Source organism: Rhinoderma darwinii, chromosome 3 (genome assembly GCF_050947455.1).
Source record: "Rhinoderma darwinii isolate aRhiDar2 chromosome 3, aRhiDar2.hap1, whole genome shotgun sequence".
In the NCBI taxonomy this organism is placed as follows: domain Eukaryota; kingdom Metazoa; phylum Chordata; class Amphibia; order Anura; family Rhinodermatidae; genus Rhinoderma; species Rhinoderma darwinii.
The window spans coordinates 58,037,738-58,060,872 of NC_134689.1; the positions used below are offsets into that span (position 1 = coordinate 58,037,738).

Consider the following 23,135-nt stretch of genomic DNA (forward strand, 5'->3'; position numbering starts at 1 on the left):
ATCTGGTATCGCCGTAATCGTATCGCCCCGCAGAATAAAGTGAATATGTCATTTATAGCGCACGGTGAACGCTGTAAAAAAAACGAGAAAAAAAAACAATAGTAGAATTGCTGTTTTTTAGTCCCCACGCCACCTAAAAATAGAATAAAAACTGATCAAAAAGCCGCATGTGCCCCAAGAAAACTGCAATGGATTCCTCAAGGGGTCTAGTTTCCAAATTGGGGTCACTTTTGGGGGGTTCCCAATGTTTTGGCACCACAAGACCTCTTCAAACCGGACATGGTGCCTAATAAAAAAGAGGCTTCAAAATCCACTAGGTCCTCCTTTGCTTCGGAGGCCGGTGCTTCAGTCCATTACCGCCCGAGGGCCACATGTGGGATATTTATCAAAACTGCAGAATCTGGGCAATACGTATTAAGTTGCGTTTCACTAATAAATCCTTTTGTGTTATAAAAAAAATGGTATAAAGAGGATTTTCTGACAAAAAAAAAAATGTAAATTTCACCTCTACTTTGCTCTAAATTTTTGTGAAACACCTAAAGGGTTCATAAACTTTCTACATGCTGTTGTGAATACTTTGAGGGGTCTAGTTTCTAAAATGGGGTAATTGATAGGGGTTTCTAATATATGGGCCCCTCAAAGCAACTTCAGAACTGAACTGGAACCTAAAAAAATAAATAAATGAGGCAATACTTCGCTTCTTACATTATACTGATAATGAGCCGTGCCCACCCCGAGATGACCCCAGTTTTGACCGTTTGTATAAACGGAGACCCCTATTAGACCGTTCCAGTGCACGGTTTTCCCAAGCATACGCCCCCGAGAAGTGTATTTCTATTGATGAGTCCCTGGTACATTTTAAAGGGAGGGTTCAATTCCGCCAGTACCTGCCGGGTAAGAGGGCAAGGTATGGCGTGAAGATGTATAAGCTGTGAGAGTGCATCCGGGTATACCTACAGGTTTAGGATATATGAAGGAAAGGCCACCCCCAAACCAGACTGCATCCTGGACTACAATAGGTACATGGGAGGGATGGACTTGTAAGATCAAGCCCTGAAGCCCTACAGCGCCATGCGGTGTGGTATAAGAAGCTGGCCGGGCACATCATACAGATGGCATTGTACAATGCGTACGTGCTACGTCGATGTGCAGGCCAGACGGGAACTTTCCTGGAATTTCAAGAGGTGATTATCAAGAACCTAATCTTTAGGGACCAAGAAGTGGGGGCACCCAGTACTTCTGGAAGCGAGCCCACACGCATCGTACCAGGGCAACACTTTCCAGGAGAAGTTCCCCAAACTGGCAAGAAGGGAAAAAGTCAAAAGAGGTGCAAAGTCTGCTATAAGAGGGCGATAATGGATGACACAATATATCAATGTGACACGTGTCCCGAATAACCAGAGCTCTGTATGAAAGTGTTTTAAAATTTATCATACATCCCTTGGTTTATAATTTACCCCAATTTTACTTACCCTGATGCCCTCCGCACAGCTTATCCCCCCTCGTCTTTCCCCTCTGGGCCCTGCTGTGTGTCCAGGCAGCTGATAACAGCCACATGTAGGGTATTGCCATACCCGGGAGAACCCACATTACAGTTTATGGGGTGTAGGTCTCCGGTCAAAATGCTCACTACACCTCTAGATGAATGCCTTAAGGGTGTAGTTTTTAAAACGGGGTCACTTCTTGCGGGTTTCAACTGTACTGGCACCTCAGGGGCTTCTGCATACATGACTTCGCACTAGAAAATCCCCAGTAGGCCAAATGGTGGTCCTTTCCTTCTGAGCCCTCCCATGGGCCCAAACGGCAGTTTATCACAACAAATGGGGTATTGCGGCACTCAGAACAAATTGCGCAACAGAATGGGGTATTTTGTTTCTTGTGAAAATAAGAAATTTTCAGCCAAAACTACATATTATTTGAAAAAAAAAATTTTGTTTTCATTCCCAGCCCAATTCAAATAAGTTCTGTGAAAAAACTATGGGGTCAAAATGGTCACAACACCCAGAAATGAATTCCTTGAGGGGTGTAGTTTTCAAAATGGGGTCATTTGTGGTGGGTTTCTATTGCTTTGATACCTCTGGGGCTCTGCAAATGCGACATGGCACCCGAAAACCAATCCAGCAAAATCTGTACTCCAAAGAACACACAGCGCTCCTTTCCTTCTGAGCCCTCCCATGGGCCCAAACGGCAGTTTATCACCACAAATGGGGTATTGCCGCACTCAGGACAAATTGGGCAACAAAATAGAGTATTTTATTTCTTGTGAAAATAAGAATTTTTGAGCTAAAATGACATATTATTGGAAAAAATATATTTTTTTTTAATTCCCAGCCCAATTCAAATAAGTTCTGTGAAGAAACTATGGAGTCTAGATGGTCACATTACCCATAAATGAATTCCTTGAGGGGTGTAGTTTCCAAAATGGAGTCACTTCTGGTGGGTTTCCATTGCTTTGATACCTCTGGGGCTCTGCAAATGCGACATGGCACCCGAAAACCAAACCAGCAAAATCTGTACTCCAAAGAACACACAGCGCTCCTTCCCTTCTGAGGCCTCCCATGGGCCCAAACGGCAGTTTATTGCCACAAATGGGGTATTGATGCACTCAGGAGAAATTGGGCAACAAAATTGAGTATTTTGTTCCCTGTGAAAATAAGAAATTTTGATCACAAATGACATTTTATTTGAAAAAATGACATTTTTTTCATTTCAGAGCCCAATTCAAATACGTGCTGTGAAAAAACTGTGCGGTCAAAATGGTAACAACAACCCTAAATGAATTCCTTGAGGGGTGTAGTTTCCAAAATGGGGTCACTATTGGGGGATTCCTACTGTTTTGACACCTCAACACCTCTTCAAACCTGGCATGCTGCCTAAAATATATTCTTATAAAAAAAGAGGACTCAAAATGCACTAGGTGCTTCTTTGCTTCTAGGGCTTGTGTTTTAGTCCACGAGCGCAGTAGGGCCACATGTGGGACATTTCTAAAAACTTCAGAATCTGGACAATACATATTTAGTAGTGTTTCTATGGTAAAACCTTCTGTGTTACAGAAAAAAAATGAATAAAATTGAAATTCAGCAAGAAAAATGAAATTTGCAAATTTCACCTCCACTTTGCTTTAATTCCTGTGAAATGACTAAAGGGTTAAAAAACTTTCTAACTGCTGTTTTGAATACTTTGAGGGGTCTAGTTTTTAAAATGGGGTGTTTTATCAGGGTTTCTAATACATAGGCCCCACAAAGCCACTTCATAACTCAAGAGGTACCTTAAAAAAAAGGCTTTTGAAATTTTCTTAAAAATATGAGAAATTGCTGTTTATGTTCTAAGCCTTGTAACGTCCAAGAAAAATAAAAGAATGTTCAAAAAACGATGCCAATCTAAAGTAGACATATGGGAAATGTGAACTAGTAACTATTTTGGGTGGTATAACCGTCTGTTTTACAAGCAGATGCATTTAAATTCTGAAAAATGCAATTTTTTCAAAATTTTCTCTAAATTTTGCAATTTTTCACCAATAAACACTGAATATATCGACCAAATTTTACCACGAACATGAAGCCCAATGTGTCACGAGAAAACAATCTCAGAATCGCTTGGGTAGGTTTAAGCATTCCGACGTTATTACCACATAAAGTGAAATATGTCAGATTTGAAAAATGGGCTCTGAGCCTTAAGGCCAAATCTAGGCTGCGTCCTTAAGGGGTTAATACACCTGACTTGAAAAAGCCTTCATAGAGAAGGTGAAACGTTGCAGTGGATGCTGGATGAATAAACCAGAGTTTTTCTGAGTGCTGCTTCTATCTCTCTTTTTTGGATACACGTTTGTGCAGAGAGAGGTCACTCCCTGTTTGAAAGCTGAGCACCAGCCTTAACAGGCAAGGAATCACAGTGCTGCTCCTACCCTTGATTTGTCTATATATATATATATATATATATATATATATATATATATATATATATATATATATATATATATTAAAAGTAAAAACCCTTTTCCCATTTTCCCCCTAGAGCATAGTAAAAAAATAAATAATAAACATATTTGTTATCGCCGCCTCCGTAAAAGTCTGAAATATTACAATATATCAGTATTTAACCCGCACAGTGAACGCCGCAAAAAAAAAAAAAAATGCAAACGCCAGAATCTCTATTTTTTGGTCACTTCATCTCCCACAAAAAATGAAATAAAAAGTGATCAAAACGTTGCATGTACCCCAAAATGGTATCATTAAAAACGACAGCTTATCCCGCAAAAATGAGCCCTCATATTTCTTAATCGACGGAACAATAAAAAAGTTATGGCTCTCAGAATTTGGCGAGTAAAAGTAGTAAAATATAGAAAAAACTATATATATATTTGGTATTGCCGTAATCGTATTGACCCACGAAATAATGTTAACATGTTGTTTTAAATGCACAGTGAATTCCGTAAAAAGGAAGCGCAAAAAACAATGGAGGAATTTTCGACCCCACAAATAAATATTTTCCCGTTTCCTAGTAGATTATAGTTACATAGTTACATAGTTAGTACGGCTGAAAAAAGACACATGTCCATCAAGTTCAACCAAGGGAAGGGAAAAGGGAAGGAAAAATTTCTACACATAGGAGCTAATATTTTTTTGTTCTAGGAAATTATCTAACCCTTTTTTAAAGCCATCTACTGTCCCTGCTGTGACCAGCTCCTGCGGTAGGCTATTCCATAAATTCACCGTTCTTACTGTAAAGAAGCCTTGTCGCCTCTGCAGCTTGAATCTTTTTTTCTCCAGACGGAGGGAGTGCCCCCTTGTTTTTTGAGGGGGTTTTACAAGGAACAGGATTTCACCATATTTTTTGTATGTGCCATTAATATATTTATATAAGTTAATCATGTCCCCCCTTAGTCGTCTTTTTTCAAGGCTAAATAGGTTTAATTCTTTCAATCTTTCCTCATAACTTAAATTCTCCATGCCCCTTATTAGCTTCGTTGCTCTTCTTTGTATTTTTTCCAACTCCAGGGCATCCTTTCTATGAACTGGAGCCCAGAACTGAACTGCATATTCTAGATGAGGCCTCACTAATGCTTTGTAAAGTGGCATTATTACATCCCTGTCCCGTGAGTCCATGCCTCTTTTAATACACGACAATATCCTGCTGGCCTTTGAAGCAGCTGATTGACACTGCATGCTGTTATTGAGTTTATGATTTACAAGTACACCCAGATCCTTCCCAACAAGTGAATCCGCCAGTGTAGCGCCCCCTAGGACATATGATGCATGCAGGTTGTTGGTACCCAGATGCATAACTTTACATTTATCTACATTAAACTTCATTTGCCAAGTGGACGCCCAAACACTTAGTTTGTTTAAATCTGCCTGTAATTCATGAACATCTTCCATAGTCTGAACTATATTACATAGCTTGGTGTCATCTGCAAAAATAGAAATAGTGCTATTAATCCCTTCCTCTATCATTAATAAATAAGTTGAATAATAGTGGTCCCAGCACTGAACCCTGGGGTACACCACTTATAACCGGTGACCATTCAGAGAAGGAATCATTGACCACAACTCTCTGGATACGGTCCTTGAGCCAATTCTCAATCCAATTACAAACTATATTTTCTAAACCTATAGTCCTTAATTTACCCATTAGGCGTCTATGGGGGACAGTGTCAAATGCCTTTGCAAAGTCCAAAAACACTAAATCCACAGCGGCCCCTCTGTCTAGGCTTCTGCTCACCTCTTCATAAAAACAGATTAGGTTAGTTTGACAACTTCTGTCCTTAGTAAAACCGTGCTGGCTGTCACTTATAATGCTATTTATTGTCACATAATCCTGTATATAGTCCCTCAATAGCCCCTCAAACATTTTCCCCACGATGGATGTTAAGCTTACTGGTCTATATTTACCTGGGGAAGACCTAGAGCCCTTTTTGAAAATAGGCACCACATTTGCCCTGCGCCAGTCCCTTGGCACTATACCAGTCACTAGAGATTCTCTGAATATTATGAAAAGGGGGACAGAAATAACTGAACTAAGCTCTTTAAGAATTCTAGGGTGTAACCCATCTGGTCCCGGAGCCTTGTGCACATTTATTTTATTTAATTTAGCTTGGACCATCTCTACATTCATCCAATTCAGTATATCAACTGATATATTAACAGCACTGGCACCGGCTACATCAGCTGCTCTTTCTTCTGTTGTATATACAGAGCTAAAGAACCCATTTAGTAACTCTGCCTTCTCTTGATCCCCTGTGATCAACTCCCCATTACCATTATCTAGGGGTTCTACATGTTCAGACCTTGGCTTTTTTGCATTTATATGCTTGAAGAATTTTTTAGGATTTGTTTTACTATCCTTGGCCACCTGCCTTTCATTTTGTATTTTTGCTAATTTTCTTACATTTTTACAGGTTTTATTAAGCTCTTTATATTTTACAAAGGCTACAGCTGTACCCTCAGATTTGTATTTTTTAAATGCCCTTTTTTTGTCATGTATTGCCCCTTTCACAGAAGGTGTAAGCCATGTGGGGTTTAATTTGAGTCGTTTATACTTATTACCTGTAGGAATAAATTTTGCACTATAATAACTCAAAGTAGATTTGAAAATCTCCCATTTATCATTTGTACCATTATTTGACATTAGTTCTTCCCAGTCTATATCCTGAATTGCAGCCCTCATCCTGGGGAAATTGGCTTTCTTAAAATTAAATGTTTTTGCCCTCCCAGCCTGCGTTTGTTTTTTACAGTATAGGTAAAATGTAACTATATTGTGATCACTGTTACCGAGGTTTTCACGAACATTGACATTCCCAACAAGATCTGCATTATTAGAAATGACCAGATCCAACAGAGCTTCACCTCTAGTCGGGTCTTCCACAAACTGGCCCATAAAATTTTCCTGCAACAGGTTGAGGAAATGTCTCCCCTTTGCAGTTGAAGCCGAACCATGACACCAATTAATATCCCGGAAATTAAAATCTCCCATTATCACTACAGTACCCGCCTGTGCAGCCCGCTCCATCTGTTTATATATCTGACCTTCCATCTCCTCAGTTATATTGGGGGGTCTATAGATTACACCAAAAGTAATTTTTTCAGTGTTTACCTCCCTTTCTAGTTCCACCCACAAGGTTTCAACATCCTCACAGTATTCATCCACTATTGTCTCTTTCACACTCGCCTTCATATCACTTCTCACATACAGACATACACCACCACCTTTCCTATTTGTCCTGTCTTTACGAAAAAGTGTAAAACCCTGTAGATTTACAGCCCAGTCATGTGAAGAGTCCAGCCATGTTTCAGCAACACCAACTATATCTATATTTTCTTCCAATATCAAGGCCTCCAGCTCCCCCATTTTGCTTGCTAGACTTCTGGCATTTGTGAACATACACTTTAACTTGCCTGTCAGTTTTTCACTTTTATTATCAGAAATGTGATTTGACATTAATCGGTCCTTTTTATTTACACTGATGTTTTGTAACGAAAGGATCTCCTTATCTTGTTGTCTAGTCCTCTCCCCACATTCTGTTTCTCCCCCCACCAATATAGTCTGACCCCTCTCTAACCTGGCTACCCCTTTTTTTTCTACATTGACCTCCCTCCTCAGCCCTAGTTTAAATACTCCGCCACCCCAGCTAGAATTCTCTCCCCCAGCACAGCGGACCCCCTTCCATTTAGGTGCAAATCATCTGCAGAATACAGTTTGTACCCCAATGAAAAGTCAGCCCAGTGCTCTAGGAACCCAAATCCTTCTCCTCTACACCAAGACTTCAGCCATGCATTTAACTCCCTAAGCTCCCGCTGTCTTTCCTGTGATGCGCATGGCACAGGCAGTATTCCTGAGAATACAACCTTGGAGGTCCTTCCCTTCAGCTTGTAGCCTAGTTCTTTAAAATTATTCTTAAGGCTCCTCCACCTACCATTTATTCTGTCGTTGGTACCGACATGGACCACGACAGCTGGATCATCACCAGCCCCTCCCAGCAATTTGTCCACCCGTTCCACCACATGCCGAACCCTGGCACCAGGGAGACAGCAAACCATTCGGTTGAGGTGGTCTTGGCGACAAATAATTCTATCCGTCTTCCTGATTATAGAATCCCCTACGACTATCAATTGTCTTGGCTTACCTGCATTACCATCCCACCGACTACTAGCTGGGCTGTTCTCCCGGCTGTTAGGGAGATCAGTATCCACTAGGGCTGCCATTTCTGAGACTGACACCCTCGCATCATCACCCAACTTGGCAATTTTGCCTGGAATGTCAGAAACCGGATCGTCCTTCCTTGTCTTTGACCCCTTTCTACTGGCCCTAACTACATTAACCCAGCTACTTACCTGATCCTGCTCACCCATGTCTTCACCCTCCAGTTGTAACCCACTAACTGCATGGTCTGTGAGCAGCAAGCTCCGTTCAAAATTGTCTATCCTCCTCAGTGTTGCATTCTGCTCCTCCAGATCTCTAATGCGAGCTTCCAGGTGAACAATATGATCACATCTGCCACAGAGATATTCACCCTGGAACTCCGGCTCCAGTCGTGCATACATATGGCAAACTGTGCACTGAAGAAAACCTCCAATCTTGCTGTCCATTATCCCAGTTACAAAAAAAAAAAAAAAAACAGCGAACAGGTGTTAATCAAAAAGATAAAGAAGTAGAAGAGCACTTACTTGGGCTTTAACTCCTCTTTTGAACTCCGGTTTTTGGAACTCCACTTAATATACAAACCACTAGCTATTCAAGACACAGAGCAGGCTCTACAGAGTAGTGAGGCCTGATTTATACCACCTGGTAGCAGCTAAACCCTCCCCCTTACTCAGCTACTCAGGAAACTGCAAAAGGAAAAATGGTTACAAATTATGTCACTTTTGCAAACTTTGTAGCAAGCAAGCAATCAATACATATATCACATACAATGGCCCCCCACTTTGTCACACACAACACAGTAAATCAATCCGGTTTTTGGAACTCCACTTAATATACAAACCACTAGCTATTCAAGACACAGAGCAGGCTCTACAGAGTAGTGAGGCCTGATTTATACCACCTGGTAGCAGCTAAACCCTCCCCCTTACTCAGCTACTCAGGAAACTGCAAAAGGAAAAATGGTTACAAATTATGTCACTTTTGCAAACTTTGTAGCAAGCAAGCAATCAATACATATATCACATACAATGGCCCCCCACTTTGTCACACACAACACAGTAAATCAATCCGGTTTTTGGAACTCCACTTAATATACAAACCACTTGCTATTCAAGACACAGAGCAGGCTCTACAGAGTAGTGAGGCCTGATTTATACCACCTGGTAGCAGCTAACCCCTCCCCCTTACTCAGCTACTCAGGAAACTGCAAAGGAAAAATGGTTACAAATTATGTCACTTTTGCAAACTTTGTAGCAAGCAAGCAATCAATACATATATCACATACAATGGCCCCCCACTTTGTCACACACAACACAGTAAATCAATCCGGTTTTTGGAACTCCACTTAATATACAAACCACTTGCTATTCAAGACACAGAGCAGGCTCTACAGAGTAGTGAGGCCTGATTTATACCACCTGGTAGCAGCTAACCCCTCCCCCTTACTCAGCTACTCAGGAAACTGCAAAGGAAAAATGGTTACAAATTATGTCACTTTTGCAAACTTTGTAGCAAGCAAGCAATCAATACATATATCACATACAATGGCCCCCCACTTTGTCACACACAACACAGTAAATCAATCCGGTTTTTGGAACTCCACTTAATATACAAACCACTTGCTATTCAAGACACAGAGCAGGCTCTACAGAGTAGTGAGGCCTGATTTATACCACCTGGTAGCAGCTAACCCCTCCCCCTTACTCAGCTACTCAGGAAACTGCAAAGGAAAAATGGTTACAAATTATGTCACTTTTGCAAACTTTGTAGCAAGCAAGCAATCAATACATATATCACATACAATGGCCCCCCACTTTGTCACACACAACACAGTAAATCAATCCGGTTTTTGGAACTCCACTTAATATACAAACCACTTGCTATTCAAGACACAGAGCAGGCTCTACAGAGTAGTGAGGCCTGATTTATACCACCTGGTAGCAGCTAACCCCTCCCCCTTACTCAGCTACTCAGGAAACTGCAAAGGAAAAATGGTTACAAATTATGTCACTTTTGCAAACTTTGTAGCAAGCAAGCAATACATATATCACATACAATGGCCCCCCACTTTGTCACACACAACACAGTAAATCAATCCGGTTTTTGGAACTCCACTTAATATACAAACCACTTGCTATTCAAGACACAGAGCAGGCTCTACAGAGTAGTGAGGCCTGATTTATACCACCTGGTAGCAGCTAACCCCTCCCCCTTACTCAGCTACTCAGGAAACTGCAAAGGAAAAATGGTTACAAATTATGTCACTTTTGCAAACTTTGTAGCAAGCAAGCAATCAATACATATATCACATACAATGGCCCCCCACTTTGTCACACACAACACAGTAAATCAATCCGGTTTTTGGAACTCCACTTAATATACAAACCACTTGCTATTCAAGACACAGAGCAGGCTCTACAGAGTAGTGAGGCCTGATTTATACCACCTGGTAGCAGCTAACCCCTCCCCCTTACTCAGCTACTCAGGAAACTGCAAAGGAAAAATGGTTACAAATTATGTCACTTTTGCAAACTTTGTAGCAAGCAAGCAATCAATACATCTATCACATACAATGGCCCCCCACTTTGTCACACACAACACAGTAAATCAATCCGGTTTTTGGAACTCCACTTAATATACAAACCACTTGCTATTCAAGACACAGAGCAGGCTCTACAGAGTAGTGAGGCCTGATTTATACCACCTGGTAGCAGCTAACCCCTCCCCCTTACTCAGCTACTCAGGAAACTGCAAAGGAAAAATGGTTACAAATTATGTCACTTTTGCAAACTTTGTAGCAAGCAAGCAATCAATACATATATCACATACAATGGCCCCCCACTTTGTCACACACAACACAGTAAATCAATCCGGTTTTTGGAACTCCACTTAATATACAAACCACTTGCTATTCAAGACACAGAGCAGGCTCTACAGAGTAGTGAGGCCTGATTTATACCACCTGGTAGCAGCTAACCCCTCCCCCTTACTCAGCTACTCAGGAAACTGCAAAGGAAAAATGGTTACAAATTATGTCACTTTTGCAAACTTTGTAGCAAGCAAGCAATCAATACATATATCACATACAATGGCCCCCCACTTTGTCACACACAACACAGTAAATCAATCCGGTTTTTGGAACTCCACTTAATATACAAACCACTTGCTATTCAAGACACAGAGCAGGCTCTACAGAGTAGTGAGGCCTGATTTATACCACCTGGTAGCAGCTAACCCCTCCCCCTTACTCAGCTACTCAGGAAACTGCAAAGGAAAAATGGTTACAAATTATGTCACTTTTGCAAACTTTGTAGCAAGCAAGCAATCAATACATCTATCACATACAATGGCCCCCCACTTTGTCACACACAACACAGTAAATCAATCCGGTTTTTGGAACTCCACTTAATATACAAACCACTTGCTATTCAAGACACAGAGCAGGCTCTACAGAGTAGTGAGGCCTGATTTATACCACCTGGTAGCAGCTAACCCCTCCCCCTTACTCAGCTACTCAGGAAACTGCAAAGGAAAAATGGTTACAAATTATGTCACTTTTGCAAACTTTGTAGCAAGCAAGCAATCAATACATATATCACATACAATGGCCCCCCACTTTGTCACACACAACACAGTAAATCAATCCGGTTTTTGGAACTCCACTTAATATACAAACCACTTGCTATTCAAGACACAGAGCAGGCTCTACAGAGTAGTGAGGCCTGATTTATACCACCTGGTAGCAGCTAACCCCTCCCCCTTACTCAGCTACTCAGGAAACTGCAAAGGAAAAATGGTTACAAATTATGTCACTTTTGCAAACTTTGTAGCAAGCAAGCAATCAATACATATATCACATACAATGGCCCCCCACTTTGTCACACACAACACAGTAAATCAATCCGGTTTTTGGAACTCCACTTAATATACAAACCACTTGCTATTCAAGACACAGAGCAGGCTCTACAGAGTAGTGAGGCCTGATTTATACCACCTGGTAGCAGCTAACCCCTCCCCCTTACTCAGCTACTCAGGAAACTGCAAAGGAAAAATGGTTACAAATTATGTCACTTTTGCAAACTTTGTAGCAAGCAAGCAATCAATACATATATCACATACAATGGCCCCCCACTTTGTCACACACAACACAGTAAATCAATCCGGTTTTTGGAACTCCACTTAATATACAAACCACTTGCTATTCAAGACACAGAGCAGGCTCTACAGAGTAGTGAGGCCTGATTTATACCACCTGGTAGCAGCTAACCCCTCCCCCTTACTCAGCTACTCAGGAAACTGCAAAGGAAAAATGGTTACAAATTATGTCACTTTTGCAAACTTTGTAGCAAGCAAGCAATCAATACATATATCACATACAATGGCCCCCCACTTTGTCACACACAACACAGTAAATCAATCCGGTTTTTGGAACTCCACTTAATATACAAACCACTTGCTATTCAAGACACAGAGCAGGCTCTACAGAGTAGTGAGGCCTGATTTATACCACCTGGTAGCAGCTAACCCCTCCCCCTTACTCAGCTACTCAGGAAACTGCAAAGGAAAAATGGTTACAAATTATGTCACTTTTGCAAACTTTGTAGCAAGCAAGCAATCAATACATATATCACATACAATGGCCCCCCACTTTGTCACACACAACACAGTAAATCAATCCGGTTTTTGGAACTCCACTTAATATACAAACCACTTGCTATTCAAGACACAGAGCAGGCTCTACAGAGTAGTGAGGCCTGATTTATACCACCTGGTAGCAGCTAACCCCTCCCCCTTACTCAGCTACTCAGGAAACTGCAAAGGAAAAATGGTTACAAATTATGTCACTTTTGCAAACTTTGTAGCAAGCAAGCAATCAATACATATATCACATACAATGGCCCCCCACTTTCTCACACACAACACAGTAAATCAATCCGGTTTTTGGAACTCCACTTAATATACAAACCACTTGCTATTCAAGACACAGAGCAGGCTCTACAGAGTAGTGAGGCCTGATTTATACCACCTGGTAGCAGCTAACCCCTCCCCCTTACTCAGCTACTCAGGAAACTGCAAAGGAAAAATGGTTACAAATTATGTCACTTTTGCAAACTTTGTAGCAAGCAAGCAATCAATACATATATCACATACAATGGCCCCCCACTTTGTCACACACAACACAGTAAATCAATCCGGTTTTTGGAACTCCACTTAATATACAAACCACTTGCTATTCAAGACACAGAGCAGGCTCTACAGAGTAGTGAGGCCTGATTTATACCACCTGGTAGCAGCTAACCCCTCCCCCTTACTCAGCTACTCAGGAAACTGCAAAGGAAAAATGGTTACAAATTATGTCACTTTTGCAAACTTTGTAGCAAGCAAGCAATCAATACATATATCACATACAATGGCCCCCCACTTTGTCACACACAACACAGTAAATCAATCCGGTTTTTGGAACTCCACTTAATATACAAACCACTTGCTATTCAAGACACAGAGCAGGCTCTACAGAGTAGTGAGGCCTGATTTATACCACCTGGTAGCAGCTAACCCCTCCCCCTTACTCAGCTACTCAGGAAACTGCAAAGGAAAAATGGTTACAAATTATGTCACTTTTGCAAACTTTGTAGCAAGCAAGCAATCAATACATATATCACATACAATGGCCCCCCACTTTGTCACACACAACACAGTAAATCAATCCGGTTTTTGGAACTCCACTTAATATACAAACCACTTGCTATTCAAGACACAGAGCAGGCTCTACAGAGTAGTGAGGCCTGATTTATACCACCTGGTAGCAGCTAACCCCTCCCCCTTACTCAGCTACTCAGGAAACTGCAAAGGAAAAATGGTTACAAATTATGTCACTTTTGCAAACTTTGTAGCAAGCAAGCAATCAATACATATATCACATACAATGGCCCCCCACTTTGTCACACACAACACAGTAAATCAATCCGGTTTTTGGAACTCCACTTAATATACAAACCACTTGCTATTCAAGACACAGAGCAGGCTCTACAGAGTAGTGAGGCCTGATTTATACCACCTGGTAGCAGCTAACCCCTCCCCCTTACTCAGCTACTCAGGAAACTGCAAAGGAAAAATGGTTACAAATTATGTCACTTTTGCAAACTTTGTAGCAAGCAAGCAATTAATACATATATCACATACAATGGCCCCCCACTTTGTCACACACAACACAGTAAATCAATCCGGTTTTTGGAACTCCACTTAATATACAAACCACTTGCTATTCAAGACACAGAGCAGGCTCTACAGAGTAGTGAGGCCTGATTTATACCACCTGGTAGCAGCTAACCCCTCCCCCTTACTCAGCTACTCAGGAAACTGCAAAGGAAAAATGGTTACAAATGATGTCACTTTTGCAAACTTTGTAGCAAGCAAGCAATCAATACATATATCACATACAATGGCCCCCCACTTTGTCACACACAACACAGTAAATCAATCCGGTTTTTGGAACTCCACTTAATATACAAACCACTTGCTATTCAAGACACAGAGCAGGCTCTACAGAGTAGTGAGGCCTGATTTATACCACCTGGTAGCAGCTAACCCCTCCCCCTTACTCAGCTACTCAGGAAACTGCAAAGGAAAAATGGTTACAAATGATGTCACTTTTGCAAACTTTGTAGCAAGCAAGCAATCAATACATATATCACATACAATGGCCCCCCACTTTGTCACACACAACACAGTAAATCAATCCGGTTTTTGGAACTCCACTTAATATACAAACCACTTGCTATTCAAGACACAGAGCAGGCTCTACAGAGTAGTGAGGCCTGATTTATACCACCTGGTAGCAGCTAACCCCTCCCCCTTACTCAGCTACTCAGGAAACTGCAAAGGAAAAATGGTTACAAATTATGTCACTTTTGCAAACTTTGTAGCAAGCAAGCAATCAATACATATATCACATACAATGGCCCCCCACTTTGTCACACACAACACAGTAAATCAATCCGGTTTTTGGAACTCCACTTAATATACAAACCACTTGCTATTCAAGACACAGAGCAGGCTCTACAGAGTAGTGAGGCCTGATTTATACCACCTGGTAGCAGCTAACCCCTCCCCCTTACTCAGCTACTCAGGAAACTGCAAAGGAAAAATGGTTACAAATTATGTCACTTTTGCAAACTTTGTAGCAAGCAAGCAATCAATACATATATCACATACAATGGCCCCCCACTTTGTCACACACAACACAGTAAATCAATCCGGTTTTTGGAACTCCACTTAATATACAAACCACTTGCTATTCAAGACACAGAGCAGGCTCTACAGAGTAGTGAGGCCTGATTTATACCACCTGGTAGCAGCTAACCCCTCCCCCTTACTCAGCTACTCAGGAAACTGCAAAGGAAAAATGGTTACAAATTATGTCACTTTTGCAAACTTTGTAGCAAGCAAGCAATCAATACATATATCACATACAATGGCCCCCCACTTTGTCACACACAACACAGTAAATCAATCCGGTTTTTGGAACTCCACTTAATATACAAACCACTTGCTATTCAAGACACAGAGCAGGCTCTACAGAGTAGTGAGGCCTGATTTATACCACCTGGTAGCAGCTAACCCCTCCCCCTTACTCAGCTACTCAGGAAACTGCAAAGGAAAAATGGTTACAAATTATGTCACTTTTGCAAACTTTGTAGCAAGCAAGCAATCAATACATATATCACATACAATGGCCCCCCACTTTGTCACACACAACACAGTAAATCAATCCGGTTTTTGGAACTCCACTTAATATACAAACCACTTGCTATTCAAGACACAGAGCAGGCTCTACAGAGTAGTGAGGCCTGATTTATACCACCTGGTAGCAGCTAACCCCTCCCCCTTACTCAGCTACTCAGGAAACTGCACAGGAAAAATGGTTACAAATTATGTAACTTTTGCAAACTTTGTAGCAAGCAAGCAATCAATACATATATCACATACAATGGCCCCCCACTTTGTCACACACAACACAGTAAATCAATCCGGTTTTTGGAACTCCACTTAATATACAAACCACTTGCTATTCAAGACACAGTGCATTTATAGTGCACAATAAATGGTGCAACAGAAAAATACAACTCGTCCCGCAACAATCAAGCCCTCATAGGACTATATCGACGTAAAAATTAAAAAGTTATGGATTTCGGATGTTGGGGGAGGAAAAAACGAAAATTAAATTCTGAAAAATGGCTGCGGCGGAAAAGGGTTAAAGGGTTTGTCCCATGAGAGACATTTATGATCCACAGGATAAGTCATAAATGTCAGATAGATGCGGGTTCCACCTCTGGGACCCACACCTATCTCTATAACAGGGCCCCCTAAACCCCGTTATAGCTTTGTCTGCCTCCAGGCCACTTCCCGGTTATATAGTCGGGAGTTACGAAAACAGCGTCGTAACTCCCGACCATATAACTTTTTTCATGTTCGGAATTCACCTGCTTCAGTAGCAAAGCAAAGCGTAACGGGGTTCAGGGGCCCCGTTCTGGAGATAGGTGCGGATCCCAACTCTGAATCTATCTGACATTTATGATATATCAATGAGCGCTGTGTATATGAAGAGAGGTAGTGGCAGCACCGCTGTCTCTATTGGTCCCGGTGATCATGTGACTGGTCACATGATCGCCGGGTACCGTTAGTGCACAGGTCTTACTAGAGCCAGCACAGCCCTATTAGTGACAATATTCACTATGAGAGGGCTGATTTCCCCTGTAACTGGGGCTACCGTGCAGCTCCAGTTACAGGGGAAAAGCATGGTGTAAAAGAAAGAAAAAAAAACAAAAAGTCCCCCAGAGGTCTTTTCTGACCTTTGAGGAACAGACCATAGTAATAAAAAAATAAAAGTAAAGTAAAGTGCAAAACATATTAATAATAACACACATAAAATACCCACCCCCAAATTTTTTTTTCCCCCCGCCAATTATTGTTGTAACACTAGCCCTGAGCCAATTACCCTAAAATAGACATGTAAATAGACATGTAATATATTAAAATTTACGGTAGACAATGACGATCACAAATAAAATATACTATTATTTTCAAACTTTAAGCATAACATTTCTAAAATAGCAAAAAGGATGTGTAGAAAAATTATAAAAAAAAAGAAACCTGCATTGTCTATGGAAAAAACAGCGCAAAAATCAGGTCGCTAGCCCAACAAATAAAAAAGTTATAGCCATTTAACTAACGAGTGCTAAAAGGGCTAAACGGTGTCTGGTCCTGAAGGATCAAAATAGCCCGGTCCTGAACCAGTTAAGGCCTTTTCAGGCCTTGTTACTAAAGGCTATGTACAATTTTTTTTTACTAAAAATGTCTATCAGTGTGATATAATAATATAATACACTTTTCCTTTTCCAGGCTACCTCTCTTTCAAGCAAGTGCATTTGCATTTTTGGTACCTGCTCGAGCCATACTATCCCTGGATAAGTGGAAATGTCCCTCTGAAGGTAACGTTTTTTTTTAATGAATTTTGATTTCTCAAAGTATTATTTCTAGGAATGCATCAAAGTAAAATACATTTATTTATTCTGTTGGGATACTTGGAAATAATGTCCTGCATTCTGAGAACCATTACTTTTTCATTTTTCCATTGACGTAGCCATATAAGTGCTTGTTTTTGCAGGACAAGTTAATTTTTGTAATGCTGTAGTTCTTATTTGTACCATTTTGGGGTAAATAAAGCTTTTACTCCTTTCCTTGAGAGGGATGGATGATCAGAGAAACCACAATGAAACAGCTTTTTTTCTGTTTTGCTTTTTTAAAGGAGCTCAACTTGCAGCATAAATAATGCGTTCGTTTTACATAAATAACGTGTCGTTATGATTGCGGTGAAAACAACTGTGTACCTTTTTTTATTTTTACCCTTAAAGATCATTTTATAAAGGAGACAAAAAGTTTGTTATTTTTTTTACTTTAGATTTTTTAATTTATTTTTTCCCTGATCATTTTATTTAACTTATTTTAATATTTTTTTAGTCCTACTAGGGGACCTGAGTCCTGACCATGCAATCAAGCTTCAATAATACAATGCACTACTCATGTAGTGCAATGTATTATGCCTGTCCGTGAGAGGCTTTTTATTAGACTCTGCCTTTGTAATATACAACTAACACCCTCTGCGGATGGTACAGGCATGACGGATGGTTAAATAGTTAAGCAGTAACCGTGATTAGTATTACTATCTATCCATATGTTTTGTAACTCTGTCTTAGAATTCTCATCTTACTGTATGGCTGTGTAAAGGGAAGAAGGGGATTTAGAGTTCTGTAACAGAAAAACAGAACTCCATCTCCTATAAATATATATTTTGACATTAATTAGCACAGAATTTTTGACTTATTAATATATTGTAAGTTGCTGCAAAGCTTATCTTACACATTGGTGATAATATCTGTAGCCCAGCAAGAACCGCATTACTTTTTGAGTCCATGGCAAAGCTGACAAGATGTCTTAGCTCTCTTGATAACTGGAACCCTACTGGTTGATTTTTCTGTTACTGACAGATAATGCCCTATGTGAATGGAGGGGTGCTGTGAATGTGCATCAAGCGACAGTAAAATTGATGGGATCCTATTGGATTCCATATAATGTATAATATTTTGTATTCGGCTTGTACCAGGGTGAGTCAAAAATTATCTGCATTCTGGCTGTAGAGTTTATTTTAATCAGCTTTCAGAAAGACAAATAAATATTTTTTTTTACATAAACCTGTCTTTCAATACAATTTGTCCATCTATCAACAAACTTTCGTATTCCCACATTAAAAAAAGCTGTGCTGTGAGCCATGAATGCACCGCTGTCTTCACCTCTTCATGAGACGCAAATCTTCATCCTCATAGGGCTACTTTCAGGGGACCAAACAGATGATGGTCTATCCAATAGAAACAGATCACATGCACTCTCAATGTTATCATCAATCGTGGACGGGCGTCCAGCTCCTTCTTCATGGCTGACACTTATGTGACCTTCCTTGAAAATTCTCTATCCATTCATAGAATTGATGAAAAGAAAAAAGACACGGCGCCACCTTGTGCAGATCAATTGGTAAAGGTGAGACAGTACGGCAGGAAAAGTGCTCACCTGGAAACGGAGTTTTTAAGGCATGTAAATATAAGCCACAGTGCTGCTGCCAGATCCGAGTCGGTAACCAGAAGGGACCGCTTAGGTATAGACAATTGCAGGAGAAAAAATGTGGATCATTCCAGGGGCGCTGCTGTGTGATGGGAATAATGGGAGCGATATCCAGATTTGGCGGTTTTTTTGACACATGGTGAATTGAACTTAGATGCTATATAAGCTATGTTGTTTGTAATTGTGTACATGGCCTGAGGAAGACGACTGTCCGTCGTTGAAACGCGTAGCCACTTGTTCAATTAAACTGAACCTATCAATACCTCTGGATATCGCTCCCATTATTCCCATCACACAGCAGCGCCCCTGGAATGATCCACATTTTTTCTCCTGCAATTGTCTATCCATTCATACACACTTCTTTGCGACAAAACACTTTTTCAATACTGTGCACTAAGTCAACGATGAATATTGGCACCAGACACACCCATAGCTCCCAACCATCCCAGATCCGGCGGGTCAGTCCCGGTTTCTCACCGCTGTCCCGCCATCCCGGGCGGTCTGAAAAATGTTCTGCTGGGTGCCGCGGTGCTCCGGGCGCAACTTGGAGGTAGAGAAGAGAGGGGGGTGCAGAGCAGCTGTATCAAAACAGCTGATCGCTGCTGACAGGCGCCCTGCTTGCTGAATGAGCAGCAGCAATCAGCGTCAGAAGGAGGCAGGAGGTCTTGCGGACCAGTCCAGTCACCTGACCTGTCATCTGACCTCACTGGCAGAACACCGCTCCAAGACCTCCTGCCTTCTCCTAAGGGTATGTTCACACGGCGGGGGTCCGTAACGGCTGAAATTACGGGGATGTTTCAGCCTGAAAACATCCCCGTAATTTCAGCCGTACCGGCATGTGCAGGCGCTTGAACGCCGCATCAATTACGGCCGTAATTAGCGCTGCTATTCATTGGAGTCAATGAATAGCGGCTCCAATTACGGCCAAAGAAGTGACAGGTCACTTCTTTGACGCGGGCGTCTATTTACGCGCCGTCATTTGACAGCGGCGCGTAAATATACGCCTCGTGTGAACAGACAAACGTCTGCCCATTGCTTTCAATGGGCAGATGTTTGTCAGCGCTATTGAGGCGCTATTTTCGGGCGTAATTCGGGGCAAAAACGCCCGAATTACGTCCGTAAATAGGCCGTGTGAACATACCCTAACGGTGAGTGACATCAGGCAGTAAGCTACCTCTACCACTCGCCGGTCTGGCAGCAGATTGGCACAAAGTACAAGGGGGAGGCCTCAGGGGGGTTGTGTGGCACTATGCACAAGGGGGAGGGTGGTTATGTGGCACTATGTACAAGGGGGAGGGGGTTATGTGGCACTATATACAAGGGGGAGGGGGGTTATGTGGCACTATGTACAAGGGGGAGGGGGGTTATGTGGTACTATGCACAAGGGGAGGGGGTTGTGTGGCGCTATGTACAAGGGGGCCATGTGGCGCTATTTACAAGGGGGGCCGTGTGTTGCTATGTACAAGGTGGGCTGTGTGTGGCACTATCTACAAGGGGGGCTGTGTGTGGCGCTATCTACAAGAGACGCTGTGTGTGGCGCTATCTACAAGGGGGGGTGTGGGCCGGCGCTATTTACAAGGGGTGTGTGTGGCGCTATTTACAAGGGGGGCTTTGTGTGGCTCTATTTACAAGGGGTGCTGTGTGTGGCACTATTTACAAGGGGTGTGTGGCGCTATTTACAACGGGGGCTGTGTGTGGCGTTATTTACATGGAGGGTGTGTGTGTGGAGCTATCTACAGGGAGGCTGTGTGGCGCTATCTACAGGGGGCTGTGTGCGACTCTAATTACAAGGGGGGCCGTATGTGGCGCTATCTACAGAGGGGCTGTGTATGGCGCTATCTACAGGGGGGCCGTGTGTGGCGATATTTACAAGGAGGCTGTGTGTGTGGAGCTATCTACAGGGGTCTGTGTGTGGTGCTATTTGCAAGGGGGGCTGTGTGTGGCACTATCTACAGGGGGCTGTGTGTGGCGCTATCTGCAAGGGGGAGCTGCGTGTGGCGCTGTCTACAGGAGGGCTGTGTGTGGCGCTATCTACAGGGGGGCTGTGTGTGGCGCTGTCTACAGGGGGACTATGTGTGGCGCTATCTACAGGGGGTGTGTGTGGCGCTATCTACAGGGGCTGTGTGTGGCATTATCTACCCACAGCCCCCTTTGTAAATATTACTAACTTTATTTTTTTGTTTTCCAAGTTCCACTGGACTGTTTGGGCTTCGTCGTAGATTCGTTGGACTACTGCGATGATCTACATTTTTTTTAAATAAAACGGTCAAAGAGGGTTTTGTGGGGGAGTTCTTATTTCAATAAAAAAATATTTTCTTATGTTTCTGTGTTTTTTTAATACTTAATTAGCGCCTGGATAATGGCAGTTGTCTGATTGACAACGTCTATTACTAAGGCGGGGCTTAGTATTAGCCAGTAAAAAGTCTGCAACTAACCCCCATTATTACCGCGGTACCCACCGCTACCAGAGGTGCTGAGAAGAGCTGGGTATGATCCAGTACCCGACCATCTGTAGTGATGGTCGAGCACTGGGACGGCAGCAGGCTGATATTATGAGGCTGGAAAGGGCCAAAAACTATGGCCCCTACCACCCTGGTAATGCTAGGCTGCTGCTATATTGTATCTGGCTGGTTATGAAAAATGAGGGGGACCCCACGTCGTTTTAAAAAAACAAAAAAAAAACAAATGAAATAAGCGACATTGCGTCCCCCCATTTTCATAACCAGCCAGATATAACACAGCAGCAGCAGGCTAGCATTGCCAGGGTGGGAAGGGCTATACAGATGGTCAGATACTGGATCGTACCTGGCTCTTCACAGCACCCCTGGTGGCGGTGGGTACAGGGCAAATAGTGGGGGTTAGTTGCAGCCTTTTTACTGGCTAACACTAAGCCCTGCCTAAGTAATAGACATTATCAATCGGACAACTGCAATTACCAAGGAGCTAATACAGTATTAAAAAAAGAGAGACATAAGTAAATATTTTTTATTGAAATAAAAACTCCCAACACAATCCTCTTTGACCATTTTATTTGAAAAAAAAAAACGTAGATCATCGAATTAGTCCAACGAATCTACAGCATAGTCCAAACGGTCCAGCGGAACCTGCAAAACAAAAAAAAAATAAAGTTAGTAATATGAAGAATAAAAATCTTCTCCTCACCTCCAGCAACTACTTTCCTGCGCTGCAATAGAAACTAGACGTCAATGAAAAATAATTCCCCTTCATGTAACTTTGCTACCTGTCAGCTGAAAAGTCATCCACCACAGGGAAAAATGTTTTCCCATCATGTCTGATTCCCAGGTGTTTCTTTCTGGTACTCCGCTATGGGAAAACATTTTTCCCTCTGGTGGATGATTTTTTCATTGAATGGTAGCACTGGTCACTCCCAGTGCACACTGCATGCGGCAGCCAGTCTGACTGTGAGTCTCTGACCAGTCACCACCCACACGCAGCAGACAGATGGTGTCGGCAGGATAGACTGAGATAGTGCCTGTCGTTATTGACTAAACCCTCAACTACTACTGTTTGGCAGGCATAGAACATGACAGTTTCTATAGTGTAGTGGTCAGCTTGTCTGCCTTACATGTGGAAGGTCGCTGGTTTAAAGCTCAGCAGGGTTTTTTTTATTTATTTATTTTTAAAATATTATTAATATCTTAATTGTATTAGGCTAATTTCACACTAGCGGTCGTGTGCATGGAGCATTACTCTTGATTTTGTAATGTGTCCGTAAAACTTTTGGTCTGTCCGTGATTTTTGTCCAGAAATTTCTGAAGTGGAGGTTGGCAACGACGCCGGGGAGGAGCTCCCTCCGCTCT

General features: G+C 42.0%; 1 protein-coding gene across 1 annotated transcript in view; it reads left to right on the top strand.

Moving 5' to 3' along the window:
- The window catches only part of SLC23A1 (solute carrier family 23 member 1), a 514,793-nt gene that overhangs the window by 111,992 nt on the left and 379,666 nt on the right, over nt 1-23,135 (top strand). Inside the window, exon 5 of the mRNA XM_075859964.1 lies at nt 17,542-17,630. Coding sequence (XP_075716079.1) covers nt 17,542-17,630 — 89 coding nt within the window. The remainder of the gene's footprint in view (nt 1-17,541; nt 17,631-23,135) is intronic.